The sequence below is a fragment of the Scyliorhinus canicula genome, chromosome 18 (genome assembly GCF_902713615.1).
Source record: "Scyliorhinus canicula chromosome 18, sScyCan1.1, whole genome shotgun sequence".
Classification (NCBI taxonomy): domain Eukaryota; kingdom Metazoa; phylum Chordata; class Chondrichthyes; order Carcharhiniformes; family Scyliorhinidae; genus Scyliorhinus; species Scyliorhinus canicula.
This window is the reverse complement of record NC_052163.1, coordinates 6,120,073-6,142,768: the sequence shown is the minus strand read 5'-3', so window position 1 is coordinate 6,142,768 and position 22,696 is coordinate 6,120,073. Positions and strand designations below refer to the sequence as shown.

Sequence of the window (22,696 nt, the reverse complement as noted above, 5' to 3'; positions counted from 1 at the left end):
CCAATAGAAAATGGAACAGCAGGTTATTCAATAGCTATGCAGTTGGAAGCAATGGCTCCCATCTGATAATGTTGGGAATGAGTCACTGTGTACAGGCAGAAAGCCCAGGTTGGACTTAATTTGATTGTATTTGTAGTAATACGAATCTTTATCATCACAAGTAGGCTTATGTTAACACATGCAATGAAGTTACTGTGAAAAGTCCCGAGTCGCCACATTCTGGAACCTGTTCGGGTACGCGGAGGGAGAATTCTTCGTAATATAAGTAATAATCTTTATTAATGTCACAAGTAGGCTTACATTGACACTGAAATGAAGTTACTGTGAAAATCCCCAGTCGCCGCATTACTGCGCCTGTCCGAGTACACTGAGGGAGAATTCAGAATGTCCAATTCACCTAATAAGCACGTCTTTCGGGACTTGTGGGAGTAAACCAGAGCACCCAGAGGAATCCCACACAGACACGGGGAGAATGTGCAGACTCCACACAGACAGTGACCCAAGCCGGGAATCGAACCTGGGACCCTGGTGCTGTGAAGCAACAGTGCTAACCACCGTGCTACCTACCGTATAAATTATTGTTGCACAGGAACCTGAGTGCGTAGGGCCGTCTCCGGAACTGCAGCGGATACCTGGACACATTTCATTACCAGTTGCAATTCTTGCAAGTACTTGAAATTGTTATGGATTAGCCGTTAATTATTTATTTTGGCTTCGCTGGAACTTCATGATTCACTTAGTTGACTGCCTCATCAGCTTTCCTGTGATCTTATTTGCCCATTAGGTGAGACCTACCAATCAGACTATAAAAACATCAGTGGAGACTGAAAATGTGGTCTCTATAGACAACAAGCTTGTATAAATCTGAAAAATTCACTTAATGCCAACTCCACAAGCCTTTTGTGTCCCACTTTTACACTAAATATGCAGGCTGTGTATTGTATTTGCATGTTAACTATTGTTCAATTGCAGGAGAGGGCAGCATGGTGGCGCAGTGGGTTAGCCCTGCTGCCTCACGGCGGCAAGGTCCCAAGTTCGATCCTGGCTCTGGGTCACTGTTCGTGTGGAGTTTGCACATTCTCCCCGTGTTTGCGTGGGTTTTTGAGTAGGTTCTTTGGGGGTGAAGACAGGTGTGTCAGGTGTTCGGGGAGTCCAGCGAACCATGCCCATATGTTCTGGGCATGCCCGGCACTGGAGGAGTTCTGGAAGGGGGTGGCGAGGACGGTGTCGAGGGTGGTAGGATCCAGGGTCAAGCCAGGCTGGGGACTCGCGGTTTTTGGGGTTGGGGTGAAGCCGGGAGTGCAGGAGGCGAAAGAGGCCGGTGTGTTGGCCTTTGCGTCCCTAGTAGCCCGGCGGAGGATCTTGCTACAGTGGAAGGATGCGAGACCCCAAGCGTGGAGACCTGGATCAATGACATGGCGGGTTTTATCAAGCTAGAGAAGGTCAAATTCGCCCTGAGAGGATCGGTACAAGGGTTCTTTAGGCGGTGGCAACCTTTCCTCGACTTTCTGGCTCAACGATAGGGTACTGCAGCAGCAAACCGGGGGGGAAAGGGGGGGGACGTTGACTATGTTTGCTTATTTAATTTTAATTTATTTTCAAGTTCTCTTGTCTACTGGGGGTGGGGGGAATGTGTGATACATGCGTTGATACGGTCTTGGGGGTGTTACAGTTATTATGGTGTTTTATTGTTGCTTTTCAGTGTTATATTTTCTGTAAAAAAATTCCAATAAAAATTATTTAAAAAAAAAAAAGAAAGTGTTTGCATGGGTTCTGCCCCCACAACCCAAAGATGCGCAGGGTAGGTGGATTGGCCACACTAATTTACCCCTCAATTGGATAAAAATGAATTGGGTACTCTAAATTTATTTTAAAAAACAATTGCAGGAGGATAATTGTCTGATATTTGTCAAGTGCTTGGGTAACACTATTATGATTACAAAAAACTCGATTTTGATCGATTTTTTGAGTCACCTGAGTGTCCGATATTGCAATGTTTCTAACATTTTCCATTTGTTCCTTGGTTCTGTAGTTGCTGAAACAGGCTTTAAATATGTGACACTGAACTGCCATCTCCATTTTTATGCTGGTGCTGTTCTATGATTTAAATTGATAAATTAGTCTTAGTTAGAGACTCGAGTCTTGAAATGGGACTTGAAGTTTGGTGAAAGTTTTTGTAGCAATAGTGAGGAGGTAGGTAATGTATGGTCAATATTCAATTCTTTCATATTTTGAAGCTCTGCAGTTTAAATGGTCACATTAAATTGGATAGGAATGTACAGAATGATCTGTCTGAGCTGCATGCAGAACAATACTTTTCACAGTATCTCGGTACACGTGACAATAATCTAATCCAAGGTAGGTAGTAATACTTAAGAGGGATGTAGTTCAAAGTTTTTTTTGGGCTTGTTTGGAAAATTGATGTTTAAAGAATATCAACCATGGACAGGTTTTGGTGGAACTGTTGACAAGTAAAATGGCTGTCTGCATTTGCTGCAAAATAAACATTCCAGTACAGTAGATGCACTCTCGTAGACAACACCTTTTTGTTCAATGCCAAAATGCATGTTTCGGTCAATACATGGCAATAAGTTGATCTTTTCTCTCTTTCTCCATCTCTTTCCCCCCCCCCCGCATTTCTTCAGCTAATGTATGTGTGGTTAGGGCTATTAGGAATTGGCCTCAATTTGTTAGTTCAGGAAGTATATTGATTAGGATTATATTGACCTGTTGGTGTGTGGGATCAAGCAGGCAACATAGGCTATGTTGCCAAGAAGATACGCGGACATTTAAGATGTGCCCACATGGCAGATGGCCGGTGGCAATTGAAAAAAAAAATTGGTTTTCCTGCAAAAAGAAAGACGGGCGAAGCTGGTTTCAAGCTAAAAGTCACAACGCTAGTGGAGCAGATTCGTTGGCCCGAATGTCTGTTGTTGTGCCAGTAGACAACCAAAAAACCACTGCCAACTTTTGCAGTTTCCCGAGAATCATCAGTTGCAAAAACAGAAATATCCATTGCGTCAAATCATAGAATCCCTACAATGCACCATTCCATTGAATGGAGACCATTCGGTCTATCGAGTCTGCACCGACCCTCTGAAAGAACACCCTACCTAGGGCCAATTTAGGATAGCCAATTCACCTAACCTGCACATCTTTGGACTGTGGGAGGAAACCCACACAGACATGGGGAGAACGTGCAAACTCCACACAGGCACCCAAGGTTGGAATCGAACCCTGGTCCCTGGCACTGAGGTAGTGCTAATCACTAAGTGACTCCGTGGCGCCCCAATCAGCAATATGAACAAAACTCCCATGAGTTTCACTATGACCAGCAACCAAACTGCAGTGAAAAGGTTCAAAAACAGTTCCATTGAAAATCACAGGACATGAGAAGACCAGGTTCATTGTGGTACTAGCTTGTATAGTCAATGAAACAAAGCCTCTGGTAATGTTCAAGCGTACAACCATGCCAAAAATCAAGAACTTTGCAGGGGTTTTTGTACATATCCATGACAACAGTTTGATGGATGAGAATGAAGTTGTGGCGTGATGATGATTCGAAAAAGCATCCTGGTGACCTACACAAAGTTTGCAGTTTATTATAGGACAAGTTTAGATCCCATACAACGAGATCAAAAGGCACCTACAAATATTTACCCCAAATTGCAGTTATACTAGGGGTCTAATGTCCTTAGCTCATCCTTTGGGTGGGTTTCAACAAGCCTTCCAAGGATCATATTTGTACCAAATGGAATAAGTGGTTGATCGATGGAAGAAAGACCTTCACAGAGTGGAAATGTATGTGCTGCCTTTGATGTTTTGTGTGGTTTCATCATCAAATCGTGGAATGCACAAACAGTCATCAGATCATTAAAAAAATGAGAATATCAAATTTAAAGGATGGAGAGGAAGATGATTTGCTGTGGAGAGAATGACTGAAAGTCAAAGCACCGCATCTCATGAATGGGGTTCTTACGATGATGCCATACCCAAAGTGACTCGGCGAATTCAATCGGGTGCCGAAGACTATGGATTTGGCTGTTAAAACATTACAATTATGATTCGCGTTATCTTTGTAGAATTATTTCATTAAATAAAACGTGGTACTTCGATTTAATTTGAATTACCAGTGTTAGATTTTTTTCCATTTTTCAGAATAGAGACTGTATGTACCACCACCAGCAGTTCGTGTTTTATACTTGGGTGAATAGGTTGACCCCTGTTATTGGAAGGATTTTTCATAGGTGGACTTGTAAGCTGCAATCTACAGTAATTTTCCTCAAGTGTTTTGTTTGAAAAGTATGGTGGGGTGGAAATACCAGCAACGTTGTAAGCAGTGGTATCAAGGAGAGTATTTGTAGTTCAAAGTGATGCAGTTTAAGCTGCCTTGATTTCTCACACTCTACCCATCTGTAAGCATGTGTTTCTTGTTTTTGATTTTCCTCTTAAATTTGGAATGTCCCTATGTTAACCTACACAGCAAATATGAGGTACGGTGAATGAAAGGGGTTGGTTTATTTTCATACACACGGACTTGAGAAGAGTTTTGTTTTGTCCACCCCTTTTGCGCACCGGCAATAAATAGGGGATAAGGAAGAGGGTTCAGGGCACGTCCACCATAAGATAAATGCTGGGGTTTTACATGTGTCTAGAGTCCAGAATCAAAGTCGACTAGAATGTTCCTTCCGAGGAGAGGTTGACTGATTGTAGAGCGATCTATCTTTCGGGTGGCACGTTAGCACAGTGGTTAGCACTGCTTTACAGTGCCAGGGACCCGTGTTCGGTTCCCAGCTTGCGTGACTGTCTGTGCGGAGTCTACACGTTCTCCCTGTGTCTGCATGGGTTTCCTCCGGGTGCTCTGGTTTCCTCCCACAAGTCCCGAAAGACATACTGTTGATGAATTGGACATTCTGAATTCTCCCTCCGTATACCCGAACAGGCGCCGGAGTGTGGTCACTAGGGGTTTTTAACAGTAACTTCATTGCAGTGTTACTGTAAGCCTACTTGTGACACTAATAAAGATTATCATGAACGAGACTTCCACAATGGGAAGAGCCGTGTGGAGTGAGGTGGTCTGGAGGCACGAGTTCCAAGGATCCAGCAGTTGGCAGATCTCTGATTAGGGCCATAGCTTCTACTGCCACCGGCTTGATGGTAAACAGCACAAGCTGTCAACTTATTAATGAGCACTGTGGTTCCCCTTGTCTTCGTGTCAAAGCTCAAATGGAACACCTGTCCCACCCACCCCTTCCTCAACCTAATTTGATCCAGAACTATCAGATGTGTCTCCTGCAAGAAAACTACATGCACCTTCAAGCTTTTTAAATGGCGAACACCCGAGATCTCTTAACCGGCCTATTTAACCCCCTTAAACTCTGTGTGACCAGTCCGGTCTGGGGCCTCGCCCCCCCCCCACACCCCGAATCAGCCATACCTTATCCGCAAGAAAGTCCCAACAAGGCCCTACCTTGTCCAGATTCCAGGCCTGCCACTCCCCTCCACCCAGTAGCTCAACAAGGAAACCTTCATTGACAGCAGCCCACTTCTCCCCACTAACCCCCCAACCAAACCAACTGTTCATCACCCTCCCCTCCCCTTACCAAGCAAAGAAAAGCCAACCGCTACCCCAAAAGACAAAATACCCCCCCCCCCCCCCCCCCCCCCTCCTCAAGATAACCAGCCACGACTTTCTCCCTCACTTCTCTCTGTTAACTAGCGTCTCTGCTAGCAGGGTTAACCCCACCTGGGAGAAACTCAAATTATATACTCAAAAATCCCATACACAGCCCCCCTACCCGGCCCAAAATTTAATCTTGAATCATACAAATCCATCTCGTATTCATTTCCAACCATGCTTTAAAATACTGAAAAGCCCTTATCCCAAATGTAGGGTTACAAATATAACAGAAACATGCAAATTACATGGGGAAAACCTAGAGAAGAAAAAAACGAAAAGCAAATCCAAAACTTCACCACGCAGGTGAAATCATCCATTACATTCAAATGTCCCCCGATCTATGCTCCTTGGCAAAGTTGTTCGCCTCCTCCGGCATGTCAAAATAATGGTCTCCCTCCATGACCCACAGGCAAGTTGGATTTGCCACTCCAAATTTCACTTCGTTCTTATAGAGAGCCAACTTGGCCTTATTAAATCCCGCTCGCATTTTCACTCGTTCCACTCTCAAGTCATGCTAAATTGTAACGTTGTGGCCTTTCCATCTGCACACTCATAGAACATACAGTGCAGAAGGAGGCCATTCGGCCCATCGAGGCTGCACCGACCCACTTAAGCTCTCATTTCCACTCTATCCCCGTAACCCAATAATCCCTCCTCACCTTTTTGGTCACTAGGGGCAAATTATCATGGCCAATCCACCTAACCTGCACGTCTTTGGACTGTGGGAGGAAACCGGAGCACCCGGAGGAAACCCACGCAGACACGGGGAGAATGTGCAGACTCCACACAGACAGTGACCCAAGCTGGGAATCTAACCTGGGACCCTGGAACTGTGAAGCCACAGTGCTATCCACTTGTGCTGCCATGCTTCCCACTTGTGTTACCATGCTACCCTCGTGTTTCCTTCACCCACCTCAGGATCGTTTCTTTGTCTAAGTACATGTGGAATCGACTGTGATCTCCTGTTGCGGCTCCCCAAAGCTGGGCTTCCTTCTCAACGATCAGTGGGCCCAGTTCATCTCGGGAAGGTGTGCAAATACCCTCTCCCCCCACCAGCTGCCTGAATAGCTTTGCCACACACTCCCTGTGGCTGTCGCACCTTCTATGCCCTCCAGCAACCCAACGATCCTCAAATTTTGGCGTCTGGAGCAAGTCTATAGGTGGTCGATCTTGGCCTTCGTTTTTTTGCCCCTCCGCCAACATCGTTACTTCTGCCTCCCAAGGAGGCAATCGGATGATCATCATGATCCAAGATCGTCATCTCCACCTTCTGGATTGGCGACTTGTGCGCCTCTAACCGCTGTTCCACGTTTTCCAGATTGCCCGAATTGCCTCAGTCACTTTTGCCAGATTGTCCATTACCGTCTGTCGTGCCTTCTGCATTTCTCTGTCAAAACTCCACCGACCTCTGTTGTCCACTCAGCGGGCAACAACAACACTGATTGATTTGCCATGTTTTCCCTCCTGCGCCACACATGTCTTTTGAGTTCGATGAGGGCCCTTTACTTGACACACTCCTCGTATGGTAACTTTAGACATGTCACACCAGAGGAGAACTACAAACTCTTCACCTATATCACTTTTCACCCGCACAGTACCCATTAAACAGGCAAAAGGGGCCAAGAACCAAATCCCCAGGCAGGAGCTACCTTATGTCCCACTGTTCACTTCATGGCGTTTTCAAAAGAAGTAGCCTTAGAAGCTTTTATTTGTCCAGTTTTTTGGTGAAGTGGGCATTGTATTTAGTACTTTGTGGGTGAGGCTGCATGGTTGACAATATATTGCCTTGCCTGTGATTGTTTCAGTTGTGCTTGTGTGCGAAACAAAAGAACATGCAATCCAGAACACGAAAGGTCATTCAGTTTATTACTTGGACCTGGTCTAGAATCTATGATAGTTGTATAACGGACTTCCCTTGTTTTAAGGAATAAGATTTCTTGATTTGATTTATTATCATGTGTACTGAGGTACAGTGAAAAGTATTCTGTGTACAGTCCAGACAGATCATTCAATTCATGAAAAAACATAGGACATGCAAAAATGCACAATGTAAATACATAGACACAGGCATCGGATGAAGCATACGGAGTGTAGTAGTACTCAGTAGAGAAGATGTGTGAAGACATCAATTCAGTCCGTAAGAGGGTCTTCAGGAGTTTGGTAACAATGGGGAAGAAGCTGTTTTTGAATCTGGCTCGTGTATGTTCTCAGACTTTTGTGTCTCCTGCCAATGGAAGAGAGAATAACCCGGGTGCGAGCTGTTTATGATTATGCTGCCCACTTTCCCATGGCAACGGGAGGTGTAGACAGAGTCAATGGATGGGAGGCGGGTTTGTGTGATGAGCTGGGTTGTGTTCACAACTCTAGTTTCTTACGGTCTTGGGCCGTGCAGTTGTCATACCAGGCTTTGATGCAGCCAGATAGGATGCTTTCTATGGTGCATCCGTAAAAATTGGTAAGAGTCAATGTGGACATGTCAAATTTCCTTTGTTTCCTGAGGACGTATAGGCACTGTTACACATTCTTCATCGTATCATTGACTTCGCTTGACCAGAATTGTTGGTGATGTGCACACCACGGAATTTGGAGCCATCAACCATCTCCACCTCGTCACCATTGATGCAGACAGGGATGTGTACGACACTTCGCTTCCTAAAGTCAATTACCAGCCCCTTAGTTTAGCTGACGTTGGGGGAGAGATTGTTGTCATTATGCCACACGACTGGGTTATCTATCTTCCTCCTGTACTCTGACTCATCGTTGTTCAGGATCCAACCCACTTCGGTCGTGTCATCAGCAAACTATTCAGTCATCTACGTAACCTATCTCAAATAATGATCTAGTTCCTTCTCAAAGCTGCCAATTGGCTTCACAATAAGTGCATTCTCCAGGGGTTTGTACCACAAATAACCATGAACTGTAGTTGGGGATTTCTAATTTCCAACCTTGCTCAAACTTTGTGAATTTTAGATTTGCGTCCTCTAGTCTAGGGCAGCAGGGTAGCATGGTGGTTAGCATAAATGCTTCACAGCTCCAGCGTCCCAGGTTCGATTCCTGGCTGAGTCACTGTCTGTGTGGAGTCTGCACGTCCTCCCCCTGTGTGCGTGGGTTTCCTCCGGGTGCTCCGGTTTCCTCCCACAGTCCAAAGATGTGCGGGTTAGGTGGATTGGCCATGCTAAATTGCCCGTAATGTCCTAATAAAAGTAAGGTTAGGGGGGGGGGGGGGTTGTTGGGTTACGGGTATAGGGTGGATACGTGGGTTTGAGTAGGGTGATCATGGCTCGGCACAACATTGAGGGCCGAAGGGCCTGTTCTGTGCTGTACTGTTCTATATCTATACCTATTGTCAAAGAAGTTCAGCTCATATACATAATGAGTTGAAATCCAGCTGCTCAATAATTACCTGCTCACAGTGGTTTGTTGTCAGCAAGTTTAATACTACTACTACAGAGTAGAATCCTCTAACTGCCTCATCCACAGATGTTGCAAATAGCAAAGGGCGCAGTAAAGATTCCAATGCTACGTCACTGGTTGCCTCCTTAGTATTTGGGCAATTTATTTGGTCACCGCCCACTGTATCCTGTTGCAAAGCCACGTCTTTACCAACATTAAACTTCCTTACTAGCCCCACATTAGGAACTTGAGTTTGGAAAATATCCTCATCTATTAACTGAGAAAAAATCCAGTAAGTTTCTAACTCTTAAGTGTGTTACTTCTGAAACTTGTGCTGACTGCCCCCACCAACTAAATGTCCACTTATCGCATTCCCTAGTATTCCCTTCAGGCAGTGTTAACACCCCAGATGTTCACCAACTGGCTCATAATGGGCAGTCTCTTGCCATACTCTTTGTATCTTGATTGACATTTCCATCCTTCTGTCTGTACTTTCTGTAGCATTTTTAGAATCCTGAAAAATATCAAGCAACGCACAAGTTAATTCTGCAAGTGTCCCAGGATGTTTGTTCGAACTTTTTGTCGACCATTCTTTCAAGCGTGGTTTCCTCTTTGCTCGGTCACTGATACATTCCCAATTTATATAGGAACAGCAATATTTCATTCCCAATTTATATATGAACAGCAATATTTCATTCCCAATTTATATAGGAACAGCAATATTTCATAAGTGTTTATTCACAACAGTGTGTAATATTTTACTTGTTTATATCAACTTTAGAGTCTAAAACTATGGATACATTTGCTTGAAGCAGTTTTAGACGTGTTTTATCATTTTGTTGATATTCGGTCTTTCAAGGTCAATTCAATGCAAACACAAATGGATGAAGCATATCAGTTATTCTGGTAAGATTGCGAGGGAGCATAACAGCTCCTGGACTGAATTGAAAACCTTTTTCCAGGGGTCACAGGACAGAACTGTGTCACATAGTTGTTGTACCGTTTAAAGCCTTTTCTTGTTAGAAATTGAAAATTGCTGACCCTGTGGATTTTTGTTAGAACTTGTTAAACATTGATACCAAATAATTGATATTTGCATACCATCAACAGCAGTGGCAGGCTTGTGGCAGCCCCTTAGTGATATATTTTAGAAATTTGTGTAGGAGATTCATTGAATATTTAGCATACCAGCCTGTGAATCAAGGGAATGTAAAGAAGCTAGATTTTTATGGAAGTACAGTATTTCTGTTCTACTGAGTGACTGAGGTTTCACAAATCCTGGAATGGCTTAAATATAGGCTGTGTTGTATACTGACAGACAATATAGATATGGGTTGTGTGGAAACTATTTAAAGTCTTATAAAGCCTGCATTAAGCTACCACTTATGGTGCCAAAGTGGTTCTGGATCCGCAATATAATTCAAAGACTACTGGGCTCACCTGGGAGATTCTCATACTGGTTTGAATGTCAAAAAGTTCAGTATCAATCTGGTCTCCAGAAAGAGAGAATTATTTTGCCCACAAATTAGGAATGGCCTTGTAATTCTTTTCTTTGCAGTTCTTTGACTACTGGACGGCACAGTAGCACAATGGTTAGCACTGTTGCTCCACAGCTCCAGGGTCCCAGGTTCAATTCCTGGTTTAGGTCACTGTCTGTGCGCAGTCTGCACGTTCTCCCCGCGTCTGAGTGGGTTTCCTCCCACAGTCCAAAGATGCACAGGTTAGGTGGATTGGCCATGCTAAATTGCGCCCTTATAGTGTCCAAAAAGGTTAGGTGGGGTTACGGGGATAGGGTGGAGGTGTGGGCTTAAGTAAGGTGTTTTTTCCAAAGGCCAGTGCAGACTTGCTGGGCCGAATGGCCTGAGCTGAAAATTAAGATTCTGTGAAATTAGCATCAATTCACTAACAGAAGTTCGTAATTTTCAAGTTGGCAATTCATGCTACAAGAGAGATTTGTGGGAGTTTTCTATAGGCCCCCCAATAGCAGCAGAGATGTGGAGGAACAGATTGGGAAACAGATTTTTGAAAGGTGCAGAAGTCACAGGGTAGTAGTCATGGGTGACTTCAACTTCCCAAACATTGAGTGGAAACTCTTTAGATCAAATAGTTTGGATGGGGTAGTGTTTGTGCAGTGTGTCCAGGAAGCTTTTCTAACACAGTATGTAGATTGTCCGACTAGAGGGGAGGCCATATTGGATTTAGTACTTGGTAATGAACCAGGGCAGGTGATAGATTTGTTAGTGGGGGAGCATTTTGGAGGTAGTGACCACAATTCTGTGACTTACACTTTAGTTATGGAGAGGGATAGGTGCGTGCAACAGGGCACGGTTTACAATTGGGGGAAGGGTAAATACAATGCTGTCAGACAAGAATTGAAGTGCACTATAGGCTGTCAGGGAAGGACACAAGTGAAATGTGGAACTTGTTCAAGGAACAGGTACTGCGTGTCTTTGATACGTATGTCGCTGTCAGGCAGGGAAGAGATGGTCGAGTGAGGGAACCATGGTTGACAAGAGAGGTTGAATGTCTTGTTAAGAGGAAGAAGGAGACTTATGTAAGGCTGAAGAAACAAGGTTCAGACAGGGCGCTGGAGGGATACAAGATAGCCAGGAGGGAACTGAAGAAAGGGATTAGGAGAGCTAAGAGACGGCATGAAAAATCTTTGGCGGGTAGGTTCAAGGAAAACCCCAAGGCCTTTTACACATATGTGTGAAATATGAGAATGACTAGAGCGAGGGTAAGTCCGATCAAGGACAGTAGCGGGAGATTGTGTATTGAGTCTGAAGAGATAGGCGAGGTCTTGAACAAGTATTTTTCTTCAGTATTTACGAACGAGAGGGGCCATATTGTTGGAGAGGAACGTGTGAAACAGACTGATAAGCTCGAGGAGATACTTATTGGGAAGGAAGATGTGTTGGGCATTTTGAAAAACTTGAGGATAGACAAGTCCCCCGGGCCTGACGGGATATATCCAAGGATTCTATGGGAAGCAAGAAATGAAATTGCAGAGCCGTTGGCAATGATCTTTTCGTCCTCGCTGTCAACAGGGGTGGTACCAGGGGATTGGATAGTGGCAAATGTCGTGCCCCTGTTCAAAAAAGGGAATAGGGATAACCCTGGGAATTACAGGCCAGTTAGTCTTACTTCGGTGGCAGGCAAAGTAATGGAAAAGGGTACTGAGGGATAGGATTTCTGAGCATCTGGAAAGACACTGCTTGATTAGGGATAGTCAGCACGGATTTGTGAGGGGTAGGTCTTGCCTTACAAGTCTTATTGACTTCTTTGAGGAGGTGACCAAGCATGTGGATGAAGGTAAAGCAGTGGATGTAGTGCACATGGATTTTAGTAAGGCATTTGATAAGGTTCCCCATTGTAGGCTTGTGCAGAAAGTAAGGAGGCATGGGATAGTGGGAAATTTGGCCAGTTGGATAACAAACTGGCTAACCGATGGAAGACAGAGAGTGGTGGTGGATGGCAAATATTCAGCCTGGAGCCCAGTTATCAGTGGCGTACCGCAGGGATCAGTTCTGGGTCCTCTGCTGTTTGTGATTTTCATTAACGACTTGGATGAGGGAGTTGAAGGGTGGGTCAGTAAATTTGCAGATGATACGAAGATTGGTGGAGTTGTGGATAGTGAGGAGGGCTGTTGTCGGCTTCAAAGAGACATAGATAGGATGCAGAGCTGGGCTGAGAAGTGGCAGATGGAGTTTAACCGTGACAAGTGGGAGGTTGTCCATTTTGGAAGGACAAATATGAATGCGGAATACAGGGTTAACGGTAGGGTTCTTGGCAATGTGGAGGAGCAGAGAGATCTTGGGGTCTATGTTCATAGATCTTTGAAAGTTGCCACTCAAGTGGATAGAGCTGTGAAGAAGGCCTATGGTGTGCTAGCGTTCATTAGCAGAGGGATTGAATTGAAGAGCCGTGAGGTGATGATGCAGCTGTACAAAACCTTGGTCAGGCCACATTTGGAGTACTGTGTGCCGTTCTGGTCGCCTCATTTTAGGAAGATTGTGGAAGCTTTGGAAAATGTGCAAAGGAGATTTACCAGGATGTTGCCTGGAATGGAGTGTAGGTCATACGAGTAAAGGTTGAGGGTGCTAGGCCTTTTCTCATTAGAACGGAGAAGGATGAGGGGCGACTTGATAGAGGTTTATAAGATGATCAGGGGAATAGATAGAGTAGACAGTCAGAGACTTTTTGCCCGGGTGGAACACACCATTACAAGGGGACATAAATTTAAGATAAATGGTGGAAGATATAGAGGGGATGTCAGAGGTAGGTTCTTTACCCAGAGAGTAGTGGGGGCATGGAATGCACTGCCTGTGGAAGTAGTTGAGTCGGAAACATTAGGGACCTTCAAGCGGCTGTTGGATAGGTACATGGATTAGAGTAGAATAATTGAGTGTAGATTAACTTCTTCTTAAGGGCAGCACGGTAGCATTGTGGATAGCACAATTGCTTCACAGCTCCAGGGTCCCAAGTTTGATTTTGACTTGGGTCACTGTCTGTGTGGAGTCTGCACATCCTCCCCGTGTGTGCGTGGGTTTCCTCCGGGTACTCCGGTTTCCTCCCACAGTCCAAAGATGTGCAGGTTGGGCGGATTGGCCATAGAAAATTGCCCTTAGTGTCCAAAATTCTATGATTAACTTAGGACAAAAGTTCGGCACAACATCGTGGGCCGAAGGGCCTGTTCTGTGCTGTATTTCTCTATCTATCTATTAGTTCACTGTCGTGGTAAAAATTAATTCAGAATTTAATCCATAATTTTGCGAGCTGCCAGAGTCAAATTAATTAGATTCGGCAGATGCAAGGGAAAAGGAGTAGGTTTCTGGGCCACCTGAGGAATCACCAAGGAAATTGAAGATAGATTGTGTAATGGATAGTGTCTTGCAGAATGAAGAATTAAGCCATATCCTGCTTTAGACAGAGCAGTAATTTATATATCTCCCATTTGGAGTTGGGATAATGCTGAGTGAAAATTGAAAGCCTTGTTTTACTGCAATCATTTTGAGGGAATGCATTCTTGCATTCATACAATTAGGGGCAGGAGTAGCCATTCAGCCCCTCAAGCCTGCTCGACCATTCAGTATGATCATAGAATCATCATTGAACAATGTTCAGCACCATTCATGACTCCTTGGATACTGAAGCAGCCCATGTCCATATGCAGCAAGACCTGGACAACATCCAGCTTGGGCTGACAAGTGGCAAGTTACACTCGCACCACAAATGTACCAGGCAATGACCATCTTTAACAAGTGTTATGGACCAGGGTTTAGAGAACCCCAAAGTGCATTGTGGAATTCACCTGACCCACAACTTTTAATAAATTGTGGTATGGGGAGCACACGGCCTATTCTATAGGTGTGGTACAGCAGAAATGGAAAAGTATTTTTAAAATAAAAACAATGTTTATTCTATGAACTCGCGTTAACCTTTTTAAAACATACAGTGAACATCTTAGCAACCATCAATTCAAATACAACCCCCAAAGAATACAACACTAAGTAATCCTTAATAACTTCCCAAATAACATCCAGACGACAAAAGAAACACCTTTTAACAGAAGCACATTAGGTTTACATTCACTACTGAAAACATTTATGATTCTGAATTCACCAAATGATCAAGAGATAGTATTTTTTTTTTTTAAATAATTTTTATTAAGAAATTTTGATTTTATACAACATTGACGCACCTTAGTAAAATACCGAAAATGACAATAATATTAACAATCATATACATTCGCCCCATCCCCATGAACAACCCAGCATTTTAACAACAACGCAAATTAACACACTATAAAGTTACAGAATAAATACTACAATAATGCAACCCCCCCCCCCCGGGTTGCTGCTGCTATTGACCCAGTTACCTATCTCTGAGCCAGGAAGTCCAGAAAAGGCTGCCATCGTTTATAGAACCCTTGTATTGATCCTCTCAGGGCAAATTTGACCTTTTCCAATTTTATAAATCCCGCCATGTCACTGATCCAGGTCTCCACGCTTGGGGGCCTTGCATCCTTCCATTGTAACAGAATCCTTCGACGGGCTACTAGGGACGCAAAGGCCAGGACACCGGCCTCTTTCGCCTCCTGCACTCCCGGCTCTCCCGCAACTCCAAAAATCGCGAGTCCCCACCCTGGTTTGACCCTGGATCCAACCACCCTCGACACCGTCCCCGCCACCCCCTTCCAGAATTCTTCCAGTGCTGGGCATGCCCAGAACATATGGGCGTGGTTCGCAGGACTCCCTGAACATCTGGTGCACCTGTCCGCACCCCCGAAGAACCTACTCATCCTAGTCCCGGACATGTGGGCCCGGTGCAGCACCTTAAATTGGATGAGACTAAGCCTCGCACATGAGGAGGAAGAGTTGACTCTCTCCAAGGCATCCGCCCAAGTCCCGTCCTCTATCTGCTCCCCGAGTTCCTCCTCCCATTTAGCCTTCAGCTCCTCCACTGACGACTCCTCCACCTCCTGCATGACCTTATAGATGTCAGACACCTTCCCCTCTCCTACCCACACCCCCGAAAGCACTCTGTCCATCGTCCCCTGCGAGGGCAGCAAAGGGAATCGCTCTACCTGTCGCCTAGCAAACGCCTTTACCTGCAGGTATCTGAACATGTTCCCCTGGGGAAGGCCAAATTTATCTTCCAGTTCCCCCAGGCCCGCAAACCTCCCGCCAATAAACAGGTCCCTCAATTTGCTGATGCCCGCCCTTTGCCACCCCCTGAATCCCCCATCCGTGTTCCCCGGGATGAACCGATGGTTGCCACCCAGTGGAGCCTCCATCGAGCCCCCTGTTTCCCCCCGATGCCGTCTCCATTGTTCCCAGATTCTTAGGGTCGCTGCCACCACCGGGCTCGTGGTAAACCTCTTAGGGGAGAGCGGCAACGGTGCCGTTACCATGGCACCCAGGCTCGTACCTCTACATGATGCCATCTCCATTCTTTTCCACGCCGCCCCTCCCCCCTCCATCACCATTTACGCACCATTGACACATTGGCTGCCCAATAGTACCCCAGAAGGTTGGGCAAAGAGATAGTATTTTGATGGCAGAGAGATCAACAGTACACCTGCTCTGTCTGGCTTCAGCTCCAACACTGAAAACAAAACTAAAACACACCCTGCAGCAAACAGCCTAAAACGAAAGTAAAAAGCTGACAGCCCAGCTCCACCCACACTCTGACATCACTGATAAATACTCATTTCTTAAAGGTACATTTCTTAAACACCCATTTCTTAAAGGTACATTACGTAAACATCCATTTCTTAAAGGTACTCTCACATGACACAAGAGAGAATCTAACTATCGCGCCTTCCCATTCAAGGCATTACCACTGCTGAATCCCTCACCATCAACATCCTACAGGTTACTATTGACTAGAAACTGAACTGGACTAGCCATTTAGATATTGTGACTAGGGCAGAGGCTAGGAATCCTGTGACTAGAAAGTCACCCCTGACTCCACAGAGCCTGTCCTGTCTACAGTTTACAAGGCACAAGTCAGGAGTGCAATGGAGTACTCTCCACTTGCCTGGAGTGTTGTTAGAGTGCAGGACAAAGCAGCCCGCTTGATTGCTATGTCTTTTACCAACATTCAATCCCTACACCACTGATGAAAAGTGGCAGCTGTGTATACCATCTCCAAGATTCACTGCAGGAACTTATCAAGGCTCCTTGGGCAGCACCTTCAAAACTCTCAACTGCTACTACCTGGAACAACAAAGGGCAGCAGACACGTGGGAACACCACCACCTGGGAACACCCTTACAGGTCACACACCATCTTGACTTGGAAATAGAGTGTTGTTTCCTCACTGTCGCTGGGTCAAAATCTTGGAACTCCCTCCCGAACAGCATTTTAGGTGTACCTACACCACAGGGACTGGAGTGATTCAAGAAGGCAGCTCACCAACACCTTCTAAAGGGCAGTTACGGATGAGCAATAAATGCTGGCCTAGCCAGCGACACCCACATCCCGCAAAATGAATATTCAAGAAAGTAACCTTTGATGTGGCATCTTGCCAAATTTTTTCTGAAGATTTTAGTACAGCACATCCAATGGTTCCCTGTTATACAAGTTGCTCGGTACTGCCTCAAAAATCGATAATTAATCAAACCTGTTTGCTCTGTCTGATTGCAGGTTGACTATTCTAAATTACAATTAAGTGCCATTCTTTAGATTTTAGAATGGTTCAGATTGGCCATTATGACCAGAAAATATTTAAGGAATGAAAAAAATTGAATGCTTAAAATAAAGACAAAATTGTTTAATACATAAAAGTGGCCTCCCAGCATCTGAGATAGAAAACTATGTGAATGCCTTGATTTTAGTCCCTTGTCAGAACTAGGGGAAAACATTTTATTTTATAATTGAAAGTGACAATTTAATGAGGTCTGTGGATTTATTTCAATATTGATATATTTTAAAACTTGCATCCAGTATATTTTCTACATTCTAATCAATCTCTTGTGGTGCTGTTGAAGTAAAATCAGAAGATATATTTTGGAAGAACACCAGGTAGAATATAAATGTATGCCCCTTTCAGGCTAAAAGGTTCAATGATTCTGTGCACTTATGAATAGCCAGGTCACATTGTTGTCAAGTTGCAGGTGATGTTGGTTTGTTTGGCAAATCAGGTAGCAAGCTGGATACAGTGTGGAAGTAGATTGGAAAGAGGGAGCTGAAACATGAGATGTTTGTGCACTTGTCAGAAAGTCAAGTATTGGAGGTAGAAAGTATAAATAATCCTATCGTAAGGACAGGGCTAAAACAATAATCTATTTGTACCTAGCTTGACTGCACTATAGCTTTTTGTTTATCTTTGGACTTCTATGAAGTCTGCTTAGCTCTTGAAAGTGATTGTCAAGTTTCACATGGGTAAACCGACTGAATCATGGGTGATTGGATAAATTCACCAGTGGTTATTGTTACAACACAAAAGGTTCTGCATCAAGTGCATGATGACCCACTCAGACTTCACACTTTACTAATACAAAATAAGTTCATGCTTGGTATTTTGGATCTTGAACCACAAGCAGCTACAACAGCTCAAATTGACTCTCGCGTACATGTGTGTGTTTGTGCGTATAATTGCCCACGTGTCAAGTTGCTACTTCCTGGCCAATCACTGGATAATATTGAAATCAAATCTAAAATGTTCATGCGAAGGGGAGAGAAACTGGGGTTAGTCATGCAGCTACATTTAGGTTCAGATACCGCTAGTTCTATTCTCAGTAACCTGATGACCGAATGACAATGTGTCTAAACCATCAGTATTTTTCACCTATGACATTGCATATGGGGGTAAAGACCAAATATAGTTTCATGGTGAAGCTAGTGTGGGGAGAATGTGCAAACTTCAGATGGACAGAGACACAGAGCCTGGATCGAACCTGGGACCTCGGCGCCATGAGGCAGCAGTGCTAACCACTGCGCCACCAGAACAGAATTCATTATAGAAACATAGAAAGCAGGAGTAGCCCATTTGGCCCATCGATCTTGTTCCACCATGCAATATGATCATGGCTAATCCTCTATCTCAATGCCACACTCCGGCTGTCTCCTCATACCCTTGTCCCCTCTAGAGTCCAATGGAAAAATTGAGAGATTTTGAATATATTTGATTTTAATGACAACTGTTACTATCCCAATTGATAACTGGACGGGAAGATCCAACTCTAACTCAAAAATCATACCTTTTATTTATTTAGAAAATACGAAGGAACAGAGTAACTGGACCGCTAATTAGCGTTTTAACTAGAAAAAAAAACATTTATTAAACAAGAAAGATTGGATTATGATACTATACTCCTTTACTACTCCCGCGCAGTACTACTCCCAGCTTCACAAATGTATACAGATTTTACGGCTAACATGGATGACAAAGCATATCTTAGAATGGTCTCAGTAACACAGTCCCTTTAAACACACACTGGCTGTGTCAAAACACATACTCCACTCTAAACCTAAGTTAGTATCTGTGGATTTCTCCTCCAAATCTCTCTTTCCCCCCCCCCCCCCCCCCCCCCCCCCCCCCGGAGATGATGGTGACATGAGAGTTTCAAAACTCCGTTCCCAGAAAAACTAACTTTAAAGTACTCTTTCACAGCACTGCTTTCCATCAACGGTTTGCATTTCAAAATCTAGTCCAGGTTTTCCAAATGACTTCTTTGCTCCACTTTTTTTTTAGGGGCAATTGAGCGTGACCAATCTACCTGGCACATTTATGGGTTGTGGGGGTGAGACCCATGCAGACTTGGGGAGAATGTGCAAACTTAATAGGGGCCGGGATCGCACCCGAGTTCTCAGCTCCGTGAGGCAGCAGTGCTAACCGCTACGCCACTGTGCTGTCCTGCCTTTCCACTTTTTTTTGAAAATCTTTTTATTGGCTTTTCTATTCTGGTCCACTTTTAGCAATGAACCTAGCATCCAGGATATTAAACTCTCCCTTTAGGATTTTTTTGTTCTAATTGTTTTAACTTTAGATTCCCAGACTCTATTAAAATGCATCAAACCTTTGATTTATCTCTGAAGGCTGCTTTCCCACTTTAATTCCGGTAACTGCAACTGCCTCTTTAACTCAGAACACTTTGTTTACTTCTCCCCTTAAATCCTCCTGACCAATACCTTGTTTTCTGTTCTCTGGACTTCAGTCTTTGTGAGACATTCTTTCTGTCCCAATCCCTGATATCTGGGTCTTTGGGATGTCTGTCCCTTGTCCTGTCCAGTCTGTCGTCTCCTGGCAGAGTTGAGAGATGTTAACTCTTTGGTGTACTATCTTCAACCACAAACAAATTCAGCCAAACTAAGAACAAAAAAACCCTCCTACCTTAAAAGGCCCCCACTTGCTAAGCAACACTGCTACTTCAACCAGCCTCTATTTCCTCTTCATGCCATAACCCTCTCTGTACACCTCAAATTGAGGTATTCAAGATGAAAAAAGGTATGGATAAAGTAGACATGGAGAGTGGATGCTTCCTCTTGTGGTGCATTCTAGAACGAGAGGTAAGAAATTGAAAATTGAGTTGAGGAGAAACTACTTCTTCCAAAGGGTTCTGAATCTGTGGAATTCACTACCCCAGAATGTGGTGAATGCTGGGACAGTGAGTAAATTTAAGGAGGAGTCACAGATTTTTAATTGGTGACGGGTTTAAGGGTGATTGAGAACTGGCAGGACGATGGAATTAAGACCAGGATGAGATCAGCCATGATCTAATGGTGGAGCAGACACGATGGGCCAAATGACCTAATTCTGCTCCAATATCTTATAAACTTTGTCCAGTATGAATCTAACTATAGGTTCTGCCCTTCCAGGCACACAAACAAATTAAATCTACTTAAAACTATACTTTATTTCTAATGTTTAGCAATGCAAATATAAATCCCTTAAAACTGCCTGTGATAGGGCAGCACGGTGGCGCAGTGGGTTAGCCCTGCTGCCTCACGGCGCCGAGGTCCCAGGTTCGATCCCGGCTCTGGGTCACTGTCTGTGTGGAGTTTGCACATTCTCCCCGTGTTTGCGTGGGTTTCGCCCCCACAACCCAAAGATGTGCAAGGTAGGTGGATTGAACATGCTAAATTGCCCCTTAATTGGAGAAAAATGAATTGGGTACACTAAATTTTTTTAAAAAACAACTGCCTGTGTTTTCTGAACTGGATTGCCTGAAACAAATGTGGATAGTTCCCTGGTGCTTGAGACACAAATATCTATTATGTTATTTGCATGTTGGTTAAGACTTCTTCACTAAGCTCATGCCTAACTCCTTGTGCCTAATTTTGGACACTGTCATTCCAGACGTGCCAGTGGTTCTTCATTTTGACAACACCTCATTTGGGGGGGGGGGGGGGGGGGGGGGGGGGGGGGTGGGGAATATATTTACAAAATAACTTACTTCAAATCCGCAATTATAATATTGTCTACTAAAAAATTCTTCACACTTTTGAATGTTGACTATGATTTCTTATCTAATGTATATTGAAATTGTATGGTTCTTATCCAGCATGTTGGGTAATAACAAATTAAAGAGCTGCTGGGGAACACCCTTATGTGTTAAAAGATGGTCATGAATCTGTAATAAAGCTGTTTGTTTTCTTTTCTACAGCTAAGGTTGGGAAGACATCTTTGATTATGTCTCTAGTCAGTGAAGAGTTTCCTGACGAGGTAGGTCATTTCTTTTTATCAGATATGTGTTGTTTGTCTTAGTTTTCTTTTGCCAAGATTGATTTCAAAGGAGAAAAGGTGCTCGCAATTTTGGTATTCTGTAGAATTTACTTTAGATTTCACCATCCGAACACCTAACTATCTCACCATAAACCCGGGATGGGGAGGGGCGGGTAGTAGGTTTGCAACTGAACAACTCTTGCTCATTGTGTTTCTCTTTAAGTTGGACTAGTTAATTCTCTGACTCTTCTTTCAAAATCTCCATGGTTTCACTTATTTCTATGTTTCCCTCTTCTGCATCACTTCTAATTGACCTGCTTCCAGGTCTCTACCACTTTATTTCTGTGACACCTTAAACACAAGATGGGAGCAGCTCAATGTCCTCGCACCCCCAATCCACTGGCGTATTTATGTTTAGAACGCACCAAGCTGGAATATTGTGGCAGATATTTTAGTGAATTATCATGTTGCTGAAATGTGATATTGACAATAAAGATGTGATATTTATTCAGAGTGTACATTGGAACAAAATGGCAAGCAGCAGGCCAGAAGAGGGACAGTCTTATCTGTTTCAAGTAAAGAGCAGAGTATGATGAAGCTGTGTACTGACGCCAAAATTATTCAATCTATACAGAACATGTATTTAGAGTTAGATGTACTTCCAGAAGTCTTCCAGGGGAATTCAGGACTTTGTCTCCATAACGGCTGGTGATCATTCTTACCAATACGGTCATGGATAAATGCATCTGTGACAGGTGGGTTGGTGAACAGTGGTTAGCAGTTGCTTCACAGCTCCAGGGTCCTAGGTTCAATTCCCAGCTTGGGTCACTGTCTGTGCGGAGTCTGCAAGTTCTCCCCGTGTCTGAGTGGGTTTCCTCCGGGTGCTCCGGTTTCCTCCCACAGTCCAAAGATGTGCGGGTTAGGTGGATTGGCCATGCTAAATTGCCCATAGTGTCCAAACGATTGGGTGGGGTTACTAGGTTACGGGGATAGGGTGGAGGTGTGGGCTTGGGTAGGGTGCTCTTTCCAAGAGCCGGTGCATACTCGATGGGCCAAATGGCCTCCTTCTGCACTGTAAATTCTATGATATAAATATTAGAGACAACTTGTGGTATGCTGACAACACCATTACTTGCAGAATCAGAGAGACCCTGCAAAATATCGTAGATCAAGCAAAATCAAGAAGTTTAGTGTATGAATGATAATGAACACCAAAAAAATGAAAACAGTGGTAGTTAGAATTAATGCATTGGAAGAAACCAGAGTGAAGATTGAAATGGATAGTGTTACTACTGAGTGAGCAGAAGGGACATTGGTTGAGCATCTCATCTGAAAGACAACTCCTCAGACACTGCAGCATTCCCTCAGTGCTGCAATGAAGTCTCAGTCTAAACTCATGAACTTAAATTTATGCCTTTGGGACTTTAACCCATGGCCTTTGACTTAGACGAG

The 22,696-nt window shown here is 44.1% G+C and overlaps 1 protein-coding gene across 8 annotated transcripts in view; it reads left to right on the top strand.

The window, feature by feature from the left end:
- rhot1a (ras homolog family member T1a) overlaps nt 1-22,696 on the top strand; it is a 99,190-nt gene that overhangs the window by 5,176 nt on the left and 71,318 nt on the right. For all 8 annotated transcript variants that reach the window (XR_005457898.1, XM_038776352.1, XM_038776356.1 and 5 more), the window contains exon 2: nt 21,186-21,244. Coding sequence is in view for 7 of the 8 variants with exons in the window: in XM_038776352.1 (XP_038632280.1) it covers nt 21,186-21,244 (59 nt within the window). In the remaining variant the exon portion in view is untranslated. The remainder of the gene's footprint in view (nt 1-21,185; nt 21,245-22,696) is intronic.